The following is a 17,194-nucleotide window of genomic DNA, read 5'->3' on the forward strand; positions in this document are numbered from 1 at the left end:
TAGACCAGGCTGGCCTTGAACTCAGAAATCTGCCTGCCTCTGCCCCCCAAGTGCTGGGATTAAAGGTGTGTGCCACCACTGCCCGATTGGGGGAATGTTTTTGTGCACTGTGTACTCAAATGTTTTCTATACACAGAGATCTGGTGGTAGTCAGGCTTTGGTACACTGTCTTTGTTATGAAGCATCTCCTGACTCAGTACTTCGTAAAACCTTGTTCTCCACCATCTTCTCATTGGCTAAAATGAAGGGCTGGACAGCACATAGCTGGGCAGGAGAGTAAAAGGCAAGACTTCTGTGCCCAGCGAGAGGAGAGGGTCTCAAGTGGGATCCGGGGAGCCGCCATCTGGACACAAATGAAGAAGGAAGGGCCAGGGCGGAGACCAAGATGGCAGGTAATGGGCCATGTGCCTGGGAAGTGGCTGGGAAGTGGGCCAGGCCAGCATCAGCACATTTCTTTCTGAGCTTACTGAAAGAGGTCCTCCAATCCTGGAAGCTTCAGAGTCATTTAATGCAACCACTTAAAAAGAAGCATTCTGCCCATCTCCCCCCTAGCTGTTGAAACTCAGGGTTCTCAAGCTTACCTCCCAATCATCAGCACACTCAACTCTTGTCTTGATGGTTTGATGGTCTTCCCCCCACCACTGCCCCACTGCCCCCCCACCTTACCCCCGAACCAGAGCCTGCTCTCCTCAAGTGAAGGTCAGCCTAAAGTCCTAAGGAATTAATTCCTCTTAGGACGAGCTCCCAACTCTTCCTTGGTGGGATCTGGAATAGAACTTCCACTCCCTCATGTCCGAGTGCATAAGACTCAGGTTCACATTCAACACTCACCGCCAGAGCTCCTCCTCAGCTCGGACTTGCTCTGCCCACAGCCAGAACCTGATAGTTGTCTTTTTAGGTCTCTTTCCCTCTGTCTGATGTCAAAGGGTCTCCTGGGACCACCTCCCTGCAAACTCTCTCTTTGTAGTTTTTTGCTTCCAGGCAACCTTCAGTCTTGGGAGCTAAAATCCCATAGCTGTAGTGAGGAATTACTTTTTCTCCACTTCAAGGAGAACAGGAAAGCCAAAGAATCTCAAAGTTCAAGGTCACACTTACCTTAGGTCCTCTCACACCTGGGCATCCTTCCTCACCTCGGAGTCCAGGAAGACCTCGGGGGCCTCTTTGTCCCTGTGGAGAAAGACACAGGAAGATACTCTGTCTCCATGCCCACTGCAGTGGTTTCAATATGCTTGGCTCATCGGGAGGGGCACTATTAGGAGGTGTGGCCTTGTTGCAATGGGTGTGGGCTTTGAGGGCTCCTAGCGCTCAGGCTCCACCCAGTGCAGAAGAGAACCTCTTCCTGACTCCCTTCAGATCAAGTCAGAACTCTCAGCTCCTTCTCCAGCACCAAGTCTGCCTGATGATGCCACGCTTCCCACCATGATGATAATGGACTGAACCTCTGAAACTGCAAGCTAGCCCCAATTAAATGTTTTATGTGTAAGAGTTGCCTTGGTCAAGTTGCCTTTCACAGCAGTGAAACCCTAAGACACCCATCTAAGTAATTCAAACCAGCAGTGATGCTCATCAAAGGGATTGGAACATAGATGGTCCCTACAGTTTTCCACCTTCAGACACCTGACCAGATATGGCCTACAAGATCCTCAGATTATAAATTCATCAACTGGCCAAGCTGAAGCCCTAAATAAGAAGCAAAATGATATGCTTTTCCCTGCCTTGTTTAACATAGAGTTTCTTGATCTTAGCTCCATATGAGCCATGGGACCACAGGTGTGCACACTACAACATCTAGCTTTGTATGAGTTCTGGGATCAGACTCAGGTCATCTTGCTTGCCCAGCAAGCACTTTACCCAGTGGGACATCCCCCCAGCCTCCGAACACTCACTCACGCCATTGAGTTGGAGGGCGTGTTTTCGAGAGGTATGATATCTGGAAGGATAAACTGTCCATTCCTAGACATGTTCAACTTGAACATGTACGTCCACACCTCTGACAGCATTCCACCCACAAAGATATCTCTGGCCCTGAACAGGAAAACTGGACCATTTTTAGAAAAACAATATTCAGAGCTGTTCAGAGGACAACCCACGGTGAAGAGTCATCTTCTCTTGTAAGAAATTGCATGAAACACAAAAGAGGGTTGGAGAGATGACTCAGTGGGCAAAAGAACCAGATGAGCAAGCCTGGTCTGAGTGCCCGGCACCCATGTAAAAAGCCCGATGCTGTGGTAGGAATCTATGACTCCAGGATTCGTGTGGCAAGACAAGAGGCAGAGACGGAGTCGTCTGGAGTCGTCCAAGCCGGTGGGCCTAAGTCTGCAACACATAAGCAGAAGAGATCCTGCCTCAACCGCATGGAAGAAGAACCCAGTCCTGAAAGGGACCTCCATGCAGCACACACACATACACACACACACACACGCACACATACACACACATACACACACATACACACACATACATACATACACACATACACATGCACACATACACACACATACACATACATACACACACATACACACACACACATACACACACATACACACACACATACACATACACACATACACATACACACACACACATACACACATACATACACACACATACATACACACACACATACATATACACACACATACACACATACACATACATACACACACAGACACACACACATACACATACACACATACACATACATACACACACATACACACACATACACACATACATACACACACATACATACACACACATACACACACATACATACACATACACATACACACACATACACACATACATACACACACATACACACACATACACACACATACATACACACACACGCACACACATACATACACACACATACATACACACACACACACGCACACGCACACACACTTTAAAAGAAATAATACTGGCTAGCACTGTTCTATCAAATACAATAGTCCCAGCTACAGTGATAACCAAGCTCTCAAAAACGTGTCTGCTCCAAAGAGAAAGGCGCTGCACATGAAAACAGCAGCTATGGAAGACAACGTAATTTTAAGTAAGATCCCTTGTTGATTTATATGTTATATATTATGAACTGTGTTGAAGTCATGTAGTTATATTGAGAGAAAGAAATATATTATCAAAACAGGCTCCATCCATTTCATCTTCCCTAAAGTGCTATAATAAAACTTAAAATTATAAATGCCTCTTATATCTCTAACTCTGTCACTGAAGTCTATAAAGATATCTTGGCTATTATGATGTTAGAAAAACTGAGGACAAAACCATCCCCTAGGCAGCCACGGCCTGAGCTCTCCTGGTGGTCTGAAATCCAAGAGCCCTAAATGAGCTGGAGGGGCTTTATACATATCTAATGTGGGCCCAGCTCATCAACTCTTCCCCACACATATAAAATAAAAATAACATTTAAAGGACATTTTAAACAGCACCAAAAATTATTAGGAGGTATATTTTTGCTAGTTCTAAATGAAATAGCAAAAACTCACTTCAGTGAAGCTGAGCTTACTGAAGAAAGGGGCTGGGGATGGGCTGAGCGATGCTCCCAAAATTGCAAAGTAGATTGTTTTACACACATCCTGGTTACATGTTGCCTTTAATTTCTGCTTATCACACAGGGTAGATGTTCAAGATAACAGGTGGAGGAGCAGAATGGATGGCTCAGCAGTTAAGAGCACTGACTGCTCTTCCAGAGGACTTAGGTTCTGTTCCCAGCATCCACATGACAGCCACAACTGCCTGTAACTCCAGTTCCAAGGGATCTGACACTCTTTTCTGGCTTCTGTGGATATCAGGTACATATGTAGTATATAGATACACCTTCAGGAAAAACACTTTTATACAAATAAATTAAAAAAAAAAAAAACAGGTGAAGAAAGAAAACATTTACAGGCAACAGCATCATAAAAGGCCTTGGGCCAGCTGTTAGGAGACCCATGTGATGACGGAGCTGCACATCTGTCACACATGTGCAGAGAGCACAGGTGCATCCCATGAAAGCTCTCTGTCTGGCAGGTCAGTCTCTGGGAGGCGCTATTGGCCTCCAACGTTATTTTCTGTTTTAACTCTCGTTCATTCCTCAGTAGGAGGTGGAGGGAACACAAGTTCAGCTGCCTCCTAAAGACTAAATGTGTAAAACAATGCGCTTTTCATGCTGATGTTTTTGTTTTATCAAATATGTTCATCCTTCATAAAGTAAGATATTGTGTATATTACACTTAGTGGGGATTTGTCATTAAGAAATAAGTCAATAAAACTCTCAGTTTTAACTTGCAATAGATATCACGAGAATAAACCCCAAAGCTGGGAGAGACTGAGGGATAGAGACCTTGCCTATGATCAAGGTCCTAGGTTCAGTCCCCAACACCACACACACACACACACACACACACACACACACCACACACACATACACACACACACACACATACACACACACATACACACAAACACACACACACCACACACACACCACACATACACATACACACACACATACACCCATACACACACACACACCACACACACACATACACACACATACACACACATACACACACACATACACACATACACACACACAAACACACACACACCACACACACACATACACACACCACATACACACACATACACATACACATATACACATACCACACACACACACATACACACATACACACACACAAACACACACACACACATACATACCACACACATACACACATACACACAAACACACACACACCACACACACATACACACACACCACACACACACATACACACACACAAACACACACACATACACACACACCACACACACACATACACACATACCACACACACACATACACACACACAAGCACACACACATACACACACATACATATACACAAACACACACACATACACACACACCACACACACACCACACACACACATACACACATACCACACACACACATATACACATACACACACACAAACACACACACACATACACACATACCACACACACACACATACACACATACACACACATAAACACACACACACACCACACACACACACACTCACACACACTCACACACCACACACACATACACTCACACCACACTCATACACATACACACACACCACACTCACACACACTCACACACACACCACACACACACACACACCACACACCACATACACCAAATGTCTGTGAGGTCCTCAGTAATTGTTAAGAGAATAAAGTCTGAAGGGTGGGGAACTAGAGAGCCTAAGGCTAGAAGGTATAAACTTAATTGTAAGTGAGTGTGCTCTGGGCTCTAGTATACAGTATGACAGCCACAGTAAACACAGAGCATTAGCTGCTCAAAATTCTCTAAAGGGGTTGATCCAAAATGTCACCACACACCAGAAAAAGTGCTGACTGCCACCTGCCAATGGCCTCAACTGTATGGCGATCTCACACCATGGGCGTATATGAAAGCATTGAGCTTACACACTTTAGGACATGTGGTTCCATCTGTCAATTAAATCTCAATAAAGCTGGGGTAATAAAGAGTAGGACGGTGTCTTGAGACCAGAAAGGTTGACAACTAGGGGTGTCCCTGCAAATCAACTTTAAAATAGCCTCCCAGGACAAACGACTTTAAAAATCAACTGAAATCCATGGAATTCATGTGTCTTATTGGTACTGTTAGGATGGGGTGAAAACAACCCACTACATGCCACTCTCCCTCTAACATACATTTTTGTCCACCAATAAACAAATAGTGCATACTTCTCTTGAAGCACATCCTGGGGTTGGAGTGAGATAGACGGGGGTTTTATGCAAACCTTAAGTGGTTTGGCACAATTCCAGAATCTTCGCTGCCACTCAAGAAAGCACTGAGTGACTGCTGTGCATTAAGAACGGACATGGTCTCTCTTCAGTGCCTCTTGTCACACCAGTCATAATCAGTGCGGCTTGACAACAGTAACAAACCACCTAGGCTCAGCCGATGGTAGCAGGTAGGAGAGGGGACAAGAAAGGACGGGAGGCTGAGGACGGGAAAGATCCAGTACTCACGTGCTCTCCCTCTTCACCAGGATGGCCGGGGAGCCCGTCCAAACCCCTCCATCCCTGAGAAAACAAGAAACTGAAATAGGTAACTCGGACTCTAGGTTCTTCATCATTTCTCAAGTCTACGCAAAATAATTTAATTGCTACTGTGAGATAGTCTTGTCTCACTATGTCCACATGTTATTAAAGAAATCTAGTAGCTACTGGAGGAAGTACACGGAAATGGGGATCCTTGGCCTGTATTATAGGGAGAATAGGAATGTGTCTGGCTCTTCCGATTATCGCTGCGTTTACACAATATTTTTTAAACCATGCTATCATGAAAACTCAGATGGAGATTAGTTTCTAGTTTAAACTTTAAAGGGGAAGAGGAGTGTTCTTCCTAAACAGGTCTTCGACCTTACTTTTAAAACAATCTACAGGATCTGGAGAGATGGCGTACGGTTCCAGCAACCACATGGTGGCTCACAACTCTCTATAATGTGAACTAATGCCGTCTGGCATACAGACAGAGCATTCATATGCATAAAATAAATAAATCTTAATAAAAAACAAAGCAAAACAAAAAAATCTGCAAAAGGTCAGGCCTCAGATTACTCCTAAAGAAGGGTTCATTTGTGACTCAACGGTTTAGTCTTCTCGGTTGTTTTCAGTTTTAAGCTGAAATACTGTATCATCCTAAGGAATGTTGCCTTGCTGTTTAAAAAGGTAGATTTGTTTATTTAGCCTAAAATTCACCAATACAATCAGTGAGGCATGTTTTATTTGTAAAATTCAATACAACCAAGCACTCAGTTCTAACCAAGCAGCGAAGTCAACCTTTTCTAACCCTAGAGATGCTACTAGCATTGGCGACTTGGTGACTCAGTTGTCACACACAGTAAGAGGTTCCAAAATTCAATCCTCTAGTCTAATTTTAAAGAACATGAGAGAGAAACCTGCCACTAAGGACTAGCTTCATTTTCTTTATCAAAAAGTCTTTATAGGACCAGGGATGTAGCTCAGTTGGCAGGGTGCTTGCCTGACATGCATGAAACCCTGGGTTCAAACCCCAGCAACTACATAAACCAAGCGTGGTGAGGCATACCACCACTAATCCTGGTGCTTAGACCTGAAGCCAGGACAATCAAAACATCAAGGTCATATTCAGCTACATAAGAAGTTCAAGGCCAGGCTGGGCCACTTGAGACCTTATCCCCCAAAACAAAACAGAACAAAACAAATCACTGCACTACTTCAACTTGATCAGACTGATCTACAAACCCATTAAGGACTCAGGGGTTGAAGAGATGGCTCCCAAGTTAAGAGAGCAGACTTCCTTTGACGATGACTCAAGTTCAGTTCCCAGCACCCACAACAGATGAGATGAGACAGGCTCTTCTAGCCTCTGCAGGCACCAGCTTTTGTTTACACACACCCAAACATAGGCAGGGGTGCATACATGCAACTAATTAAGAAATTAAACCTTTAAAATTAAAAACAAAAACAACTCATTTCATCCTTGGATGGTGACACACGCCTGTAAATATCTTTAGCTCAAAGTCCTCCTAGCTGCCTGGAGAGCTCAAGGACAGTGTCAAAGATGGTGGCTTTGGCTCAGCTCACTCAGATGTGAGGCTATGTACCTGTCACAAAACTTTGGTTCCTATGAACAGGGAACCTTGGACCTGGCCAGCCCTGACCACCTAAGGAACATTTCTATGAGCTGTTCTTCCTTCAGTGTGCTAAGGACTAACACAGGACTAACACAGGATTAACACAGATGAAAGTCAGCTGCTTCCTGAAACCAACGACTATATCATTTCTCAACATTTAATGCTATGAAAAGCATGTTAGGAGGGATGTAGTGTCCATTTGACACAAGCTGGAGTTAGCACAGAGAAAGGAGCCTCCCTTGAGGAAATGCCTCTATGAGATCCAGCTGTAAGTCATTTTCTCAATTAGTGATCAAGAAGGAGGGCCCATTGTGGGTGGTGCCATCCCTGGGCTGGAAGTCTTGGGTTCTATAAGACAGCAAGCTGATCAAGGATAAGGAAGCAAACCAGTAAGGAACATCTCTCCACAGCCTCTGCATCAGCTCCTGCTTCCTGACCTGCTTGAGTTCCAGTCTTGACTTCCTTTGCTGATAAACAGCAATGTGGAAGTAAGCTGAATAAACCCTTTTCTCCCCACCTTGCTTCTTGGTCATGATGTTTTGTGCAGGGATAGAAACCCTGACTGAGACGAGGATGGAAAGGTATTTACTGCAAAGAGAAAGAAAAAAGAAAGGAAGGAAGGAGAGGAGGGAGGAAAAGAAAAGAAAAGAAATGGAAATGATGCTGAGCAGGTTAAATCTTTGGAAAGTGGAGACTCCTATGCAGAGGTAGGCTCTGTGACTGTATTTGTCAAATAAACAGGAGGAAGGGCTGGGGCATGGCTCAGCAGGTGAAATGCTTGCCCCACAAGCATGAGGCCCTGACCCTGAGCTTCAGCATCTGGGTTGCTGGGTGAGGCAGCACACGCCTGCGATCTCTGCACTTCGGGGGTGGGGGTGACAAAGGAGAACTCTGCAGCTTGCTGACCTGTTGGCTGGCCTAGCCAAATAGAGAAACACTGAGTTCAGGAAAAGACTTTCTTAAAAGTTAAAAGTGGGGGTGGAGAGATGGCTCAGGGGTTAAGAGCACTGATTGCTCTTCCAAAGGTCCTGAGTTCAAATCTCAGCAACCATATGGTGGCTCACAACCATCCGTAATGAGATGTGATGCCCTCTGGTGTGTCTGAAGACAGCTACAGTGTACTTTCATATAATACATAAATAAATCTTGCAAAAAGAAAAGTTAAAAGTGAGCAAACTGGTGACCTGGGCTGCACATTTGCGGATCTTTAAGCCCAGCACTTGGGAAAGAGAGACAGGCAGATCTATGTGAGTACAAAGCCAACCTGGTATACAGAACAAGTTCTAGGCCAGACTACATAGTGAAACTCTTTCTCAAAAAAGGAAAGGAATCGGGGCTGGAGAGATGACTCAGAGGTTAAGAGCACTGACTGTTCTTCCAGAGGTCCTGAGTTCAATTCCCAGCAACCACATGGTGGCTCACAACCATATGTAATGGGATCTGATGCCCTCTTCTGGTGTGTGTCTGAGGACAGCTACAGTGTATAAAGAAAAATAAACAAATCCTTTTTAAAAAAAAAGAAAAGAAAGAAAGGAAAAAAGGAAGGAAGAAAAGAAAAATTAAACAAAAAACAAAATAAAAACACATGACTTGAATTTGATCCCTGGACACACATGGTGGAGAGACCTGACTCTCAAAGATTGTCCTCTGACCTCCACATGAACACATGGCCTGCACATGTACACAAATAAATAAATATAATTAAAAATTAAATTAAAAAAACAAAAAGATAACATTATATGGTACAAAGAATAGATTGCGGTGACATCAGATAAACATACGAGTTCAACTTCCAAATGCCCTTTTGTACTATGCAATCTGGGAGAGTGTGGCTCACTCTCAGAATTTCAGGATCATAGATGTAAAATAACAAGGTCCTAAAAAGTTTGCTAGGACTGTAGAGTTAGAAATAAGGCTGCGAGCATGTAAGAATGGTGTGCATGGGTATTGAGTGTCACCTCTCTCCCTTCCCCATCCTCACCCAGGAATTCTTACCTCCTCCCCAAGACTCCCAGGATCACCTCTGACCCCATCGTCTCCATAACACTTGGCATACACATTACAGCATGTCCTCTCCACAATTGTGTCCTGAAACACAGAACCTGTGTCACATATGTTTTTTTCCTTCTGGTTCACACTACACTCTAGACAGGCAAAGTTCTCCCCCAACCCCATCCCACCCTCCACAAGTTTTCAAAGTCGCCATCATCATCATCATCATCATCATCATCATCATCATCATCATCATCATCAGGACCAAGTAAAGAACAAAGCCTTGGAAGGGGACTCACGAGTTGCTTCAGTAAGACACTTGGGAGGGATGGCAGACTGAAGCTCAGAGGCTGCCTGTATGCAAACCCTCTGCCAAACTCCAGCTCCTGCAGCTCTTCTAACTTATGTACACCTTCCAGGCCGATCAGCAGAAGTCCAGAGAGCCCTTCAAAATGACAACAGTGAGGTTTATTACCCATCTCTAGAGCCCATCTGTCTCTGTCTCTGCCTCAGTTGGTCACTCAGTCCCACCATCACCACATCCTCAGTCTCAAGCAGCATTTTTGTTAAAATCAAAACAAGTTCCAAGGCCAGGTGGGGTGGCTTCCATCTGCAGCCTCACAACATGCAATTGGAGGCAAGAAGATCAGGAGTTTGAGGCCCACTTGGGCTGCAGGAACTGTTTGGATCTAACGGAGGAGGAGGAGGAGGAGGAGGAGGAGGAGGAGGAGGAGGAGAGGAGGAGGAGGAGGAGGAGCAAAAAACACAACTAGCCTTTTTCATTGCTATTGGTGTTGTTTGGTTTGGTTCTGTTTGTTTGTTTGTTTGTTTGTTTCATTGAGATTCTACTTATGTAGCCCTGGATGGTCCAATGCTTTCAAGAAAGCCCAGGCTAACTTCAAACCATTAATGGTCATTCTGCCTTTCCTTCAAATGCTTTTATTTTTTCATTTTTGTTTGAGGTTTATTTATTTTTATTTCATACGTATGAGTATCTGCCTGAATATATGTATTTGCACCACAGATAGTACCCACAGAGGCCAGAGAAGGTATCAGGTCTCCCAGGACTGGAGTTACAGATGGCCATGAGCTGCCATGTGAATGCCTGAAATTGTACCTGAGTCCTCTGGAAGAGCAGCCAGTGCTCCTTACTACGGAGTCAGCTCTCCAGGCCCTCTGATGCCTTTCTCGTATTGTTACATCCTTCTAAAGTCACCTCTGAAGTTGACTTGAAGTTTAGGCTTGGAAATTATGTCAAGGTACTGGTAAGATATAAATCAAGTCATTTGTTGCCAAGTCTGACAACCTGAGTACAATCCCCACACCTACATGGTAGAAAGAGAGCATTGATTCCCACATGTGGTCTTCTGACCTCCACATGTCTGCCATGTATGCATACACACACACATACACATATGTGTGAATGAAAATGAGGACAAGACCGCTCCAAGGTATGACTGTAGAAAAGGGTTTTATGGTGGATCTGAAGGGGAAAACAGCTAGAGACATCAGGAAGGGTCCAGACTGAACCAGACCCTGAGAGGACAGAGAGGGAGAGAGGAGGAGAAGCAGAAGAAGAGGGGAAGGAGCCAAGGACCCAGAGAGCCCCAGAGGAATCAAGAACAGAACCATGAGAGGAGAGGCCCAAGCACGGGGCCAAAGATGGCATGACTATACAGGATTATTATAAGCTGGGGAAGGGAGAAGCTCAGCCCTGAACTGGGAATGTTTAGGGTAGGAGGGGTGGGGTAAGAACTGTTGGCAGGAGGTACAGATACTGAGTGAGGCTCGTTCCAAGTTTCTTTGGGATGTAACAGTGCACACACACATGAATACACGCAAGTAAACAAAAGTTAAAATGAATAAATAATGTCTAGGGATGTGGATGTAGCATAATGACAGAACACTTGCTTAATATACACATGACCCTCCTATATATATATATGTATGTGTGTATATATATGTATATATATATGTGTGTGTGTGTGTATGTATGTATGTATATATATATGTATATGTGTATGTGTGTGTGTATATATATATATATATATATATATATATATATATATATATATTATATAAAGAAGGGAAGGAGAATTCTGGTAATCCTGTGACTGCTTATGCATATTCTTATTCCCTTCTTGAGGATGCATGGTAAGATTGCACTTAAAATTTTAGATTTATTTTATTTTACATGTATGAGTGCTTTGCCTACATATATGTCTGTGTACCAAACACAAGCCAGGTACCCTCAGAGGTCAGAAGAGGGATTTCTAGGATTCCCTACAACTGGAGTTACAGACAGTTGTGAGCCACTATGTGAGAGAGCCAAGCCAGGTCCTCTATAAAAGCAACAGTGTTCTTGACCACTGAGCCATCTTTCCAGCCCTGGGACTTCATTTCTTAGGGACAGTTATTAACTTGAGTAAGCCTCAATTCCTTACCTTGAAATATGTTTTAAGTTCAAAGTGATAGTGTTGCTCCATCAAATAAGATGTGAACAGAAGTGACACATGTCACTCCCAGGGACAACCCTTCAGGACAGTGTACAATTCTGCCATTTCCCAGGCCATAGCAGTTAGAACGTGCCTGAGAGCCTGAGCGGTGAGCGGGAGGGAGAAAGGGCATTATACCCTGACCACCTTCAGACATGAGATTTGGGGTTGTGTGCATTTGGACAGAATTTATCCTATTAATGAAATTGGCACTAAAAAAATCAGTGGAGTCTGCTCACACAAGACCAGATGGACATAGGTGTTTAAGAAATTCAACCAGGAATTGCTGTGTTAGTTGAATGTCATTACAAGTGTTACTGTTGATACTTTGATCAGTAAACTCTCATCATATACACAGTTGGCTTTTTGCTACTGAACAAGCCGCTGACAATCTTGTACAGATTCCCAATTCTTTCTTGAACATATATTTTTGGCAATTAACGTGTGAGCAGCAGGAGTGGCAGCAGATGCCTCCACATCCCTGACTCACACAAGAGCCACTGGGCCTCAGCCCTTTGGAGCCCTGCTTCACCCACTAGGGCAGGTGACATCCTGGAGCCCATCCCCATCTGAGGCATAAGGGAGTTCAGCCTAGGTGGGAGGGGCCAGTCCATTCAGGGCACATGCGTGTGTACTTACCTCTGCTGCGAAGGTACTCTGAGGTTCTCCTCAGCCTCTCTAGGTCTTCATCAAGTCCATCTGTAAACACTAAAAGGACCTAGGGGAGCAGAGGTGAGGTGGTGAGAGAGTAAGAGGGACGGGAAGAAGGCAGGAAGAATGGAGGAAACAAAAGAAAGAAGAAAGGAGAATGCAGAAGCAGATGCTATAAATTGCACAATTCTTTTTTATTTTTTATTTTATTTATATATTATAAACATTTATATTTTCATTTATTTTTATATTTTATTTTATATATAATTTTATGTTATATATTTGTATATAAACATATATAAGTATATATTCCTACATATATAATTTTTTCAAGATAGGGTTTCTCTGTGTCTGGCCATCCTGGAACTCCCTCTGTAGACCAGGTTGGCCTCAAACTCAGAGATCTGCCTGCCTCTGCCTCTGAGTGCTGGGATTAAAGATGTGCACCATCACTGCCTGGCAACAATTCTTAAAATACAAGTGAATTTTTTTCTTGTGCCCAGCCTTTTACTCTATTCCTTCTGAGTTACCCATTTGTTACAAAATTACAAATCTATTTTTTATTTTAACTTTCCCTCCCCTTCATGGGGAGGGGGTTCATTGAAACAGTCACTTAAAGATACTTTACAAAAATTGTCTCCTCCATCTTTTTATCCACTCAAAAAATAGCAAAGTGCCATTAACAAGAGGAGAGAAGACAAGCAGGGGACATTGTGAATGGAGAAAAAAACTGAGTCTAAGTTAAGCCTGAGTTTTACTGTTTAGGGGGCATCAGGAAGAAGAAGCTTCGTGGGTGTGCTTGTGCTGCTCAAGGTAATGATTAGAAAAATAACAGATTTGCTCTGAAAAGAGCTGTGAATGAACATAAGAGACTAGGGGGTCATACAGCATCCTCTGAGTGTCTTGAGAATGAATTGTGCTGGTAGGGCATAGTGGCACAACCCTTTAATCCTAGCACTGGTAAGGCAGGTGGAGCTCTGTGAGTTCAAGGCCAGCCTGGGCTACATAGAGAGACCCTGTCTCAAACGAACAGGCAAAAGAAGGAATTAAGCCATGGAAGGATTTGGATAATTAACCAGTGATCAGCTAAGCTGGAAGACAGGGCTTTACTCTTTGATCCCTCCTTGTTTAGCACAGAGTCTCCAGGACTTAATAAAAACATGTCCAATGAATGGAAGTCACCTCTCGTCATTTCTGTTGGCTTCAGTTACAAAAGCTTTTGTATCCTACCCTGCCCCATAGCCTGGGTCTTAGGCATGTAGTACCTTCACTTTAGCATGAGACTGGTGGATGGCAATCTCTCCCAGGGACTGCAGAAAGTCTACATCCATATGGTTGTTCACAGAAGCTTGATGCACCAAGAACTTCTGGACGATCTCATCATTGTATTTCTCAAAGACTTGGTCACTGAAGCCTGGAACCACATAGCGGAACCTTGGCTCCAACTGGCCAGGAGTCTCACAGCTGATGTTAGAGAGCAAGGCCAGCTGCCGCATCAGCTCCGGCAGCAACCTTCGAAGTTCTTGCTGAGCTCGCTCTGAAGAAGTTGAAGTATCCACTCCTACAGACAGATCCATGTCACATCCTTTGAAAATGGAAAAGCAAGATCAGTTGCCTGCAGCTGCAGAAGATAGTATACCAGAAAAAAAATGCCTTCCAGGCAATTCCCAGAAATCCAAACTTAAATAAAGGTGGGTTAAGTTTAGGGTTTATTTGTTACATAGTAACAGCTAACTGATACAAAGTACACAGTACCGTGCCTTTGTTAATGCGGATCCTGTTTCCTCTGCCTGGAGTGTTCTTTCCCATGCAGCTGATTGACACATCCAAATCCTGACCCTCCTCCCAAGTGTTCTATTTTTACCAGCACCTCTCTGATGAAGTACTTAACATCCTGTGTATCTATCAAGGCTTTACTTGGTTTTCTCTTCTACTAAACAGGGATTCCTTAAGAGTAGAAGCTATGACATCTATGCTCCCATGACCTAATACATCACTGGATGTCTGACAGGTACAGGGGCCTATAAATAAGTCTTGAGTCATCTTCAGCCCTGGGAATTTTCTTCCTCATCTATTGCCCATATGTGAGTCATGTTTTGGTATATGAGAAACTATTAGAAAAGGTCAGAGCTGAATGGTGTACTCTGTTTTCTGTTTCTTCTGCCTGAAAAACTGCAAGGTCCGCTGGGGAAACTAAATCTAGAATTTGAAGGTCCACTGGCATTTCAGGTTGTAATTAGTGTATAATAAGCCCATTTACAAAATTCCATTAAGAATGCAAAATTGATGCTCACAGATAACATCTAGTTTAGAATGTTATTGAGTGAATAACTTAGCAGCCAGGAAAGAACTAGTACTATTAATTACTTCAGCAGGAGCAATGCATAGTTAAAGCTACTTTAGACAAGTTAGATATGTGGACATTTCCTCGTTAAATCTTCACACATGGTAGGCCAGCAAGATGGCTCAGCAGGTAAAGAGATGCTTGCTGTCAAACCAGAAGACCTGTGTTCAAAACCCCTCATGATAGAAGGAGAACAAACTGCTGTAAGTTACCCTCTAAACACAAACACACACACACACACACACACACACTAAAATAAAATAAATGTAACTATTTAGTCTTCATGCATCAGAATACTTGACTCAGAAAAATTAAAACTACAGATGAGGAAAAATAAAACCTACAATTTGGGGAGGAATAAGTATGTAGTTGGCCCTTCACCAATAAAATACTTTCCCAAAATTTGAGATCCAGGGCTGGGATGTGAGGGCATATCTACACTAGCTGATGTCTGAAGCTAGCACAATAAAAAGTGTCTTTCTCCTGCTTTCAGATCAAATAACTTGTTTTTAAAATCTAGTTCAGGTTCACAAAATGGCACTCTCACAGATATAAATCCCATTTCTATGCTAGACCCAGTTTTATACAAGAGAGCTTTTCCTTTGTCCATAAGGTTATTATTGTGTTTCTAATTTACATCCCCCTAGAACCTTCTCAGCCGGCTTTATTCAATAATTAACAAAGGCAAGGAGCCATTTTCTTTTCTGTTAATGAAGAGGGTTGGATCTTGGCAGGCAATCTCCAAGGTCTTTTTCAGCTTTGTGACTCTAGATTTCTGTAATTAATTAGTTCCTGGCTGTTATTAAAGTGTCTGGTCCAATCTCATCAAAAAGTTAAAAGAAAACCTGGAATGAGCAAAAATTCCAATCCAACTGAAAAAAAAAAAAAAAGAAAAGAAAAACCAGAAAGAAAAGATGGGTGCTATTCACCTGCCAAGAAAGAAAATATAGGACTTTGATCCCTGAAGAATTTGAACTACAACATATGGGGTATCCCCTGATCCTTGCTTTTTTGTTTTGCTTTGCCATTTTGGGGTCTGTTTTGTTTTGCTTTGTCTGGTTTGTCTTGTTTGAGGCAAGTATGTTCTACCACTGAACTACACCTCTGCCTCCATCATTACAATAACTGCACCCAAATGTTTGTTCTGAATGATTTCCAAATTCACTGGGCTACCGCAAAGCAGTGATCATCTCGAAAGAGCCTAAGCAAAGACACTAACTTACTACTTCACAAAAACATATTTTCAAGCTTTACTAGGATACAGAGAGTGTTAGCATTCCATCTAGGCTCTGCCCACAGTTACCTGGCAAAAACCAGGTAGGCCTGGATTACTATAAAAGGGCTATTTACCCCCTCCTCTCTTTCTTTTTTTTTTTTTTTAAGATTTATTTATTATTTATTTGTTACAAGTACACTGTAGCTATCTTCAGACGCACCAGAAGAGGGCGTCAGATCACATTACGGGTGGTTGTGAGCCACCATGTGGTTGCTGGGATTTGAACTCATGACCTTCAGAAGAGCAATCGGTGCTCTTACCCACTGAGCCATCTCGCCAGACCCCCCTCCTCTCTTTCTTACTTTCTTATACTCTCTAACTCTCTTCTCTCCCTGACCCCTTTTTCCCTCTCTCCCCTCCCCCTGAATTGAACTCAGTGGGTCTCACACAAGTACACGCACGTGCTTACATGCACACACATATACACAACGTGCACATACATACATACACACATGCACACACGCACACACACACACACACATGTGCATACAGGGAAACTCATTGGGAAGGAGAGTGGGTCCCTCAAGAGTGGAGGGGAATGAAAGGGGCGATGGCATAAAAATGACTGATTTGCATTAGAGAGACATGGATAACCTTTTCAAAGAGTAATTAGTCAATTAATGTTTAAAACGAAGCCTTCTCCCCTGGCTTCCCAGTCTTCATTTTGACGCTGTCCCAGATGACTCCAACATGTTTAAGTTTC

The 17,194-nt window shown here is 43.3% G+C and overlaps 1 protein-coding gene across 1 annotated transcript in view; it reads right to left on the reverse strand.

The window, feature by feature from the left end:
- The window catches only part of LOC116073354 (collagen alpha-4(VI) chain), a 122,577-nt gene that overhangs the window by 72,661 nt on the left and 32,722 nt on the right, over positions 1 to 17,194 (reverse strand). The window contains exons 10-15 of the mRNA XM_031345192.1: positions 14,137 to 14,456; positions 12,860 to 12,938; positions 10,025 to 10,170; positions 9,729 to 9,821; positions 6,085 to 6,138; positions 1,096 to 1,167 (exon numbers count right to left, since the gene is read on the reverse strand). Coding sequence (XP_031201052.1) covers positions 1,096 to 1,167; positions 6,085 to 6,138; positions 9,729 to 9,821; positions 10,025 to 10,170; positions 12,860 to 12,938; positions 14,137 to 14,456 — 764 coding nt within the window. The remainder of the gene's footprint in view (positions 1 to 1,095; positions 1,168 to 6,084; positions 6,139 to 9,728; positions 9,822 to 10,024; positions 10,171 to 12,859; positions 12,939 to 14,136; positions 14,457 to 17,194) is intronic.

The sequence above is a fragment of the Mastomys coucha genome, unplaced genomic scaffold, assembly GCF_008632895.1.
Source record: "Mastomys coucha isolate ucsf_1 unplaced genomic scaffold, UCSF_Mcou_1 pScaffold23, whole genome shotgun sequence".
Lineage (NCBI taxonomy): Eukaryota > Metazoa > Chordata > Mammalia > Rodentia > Muridae > Mastomys > Mastomys coucha.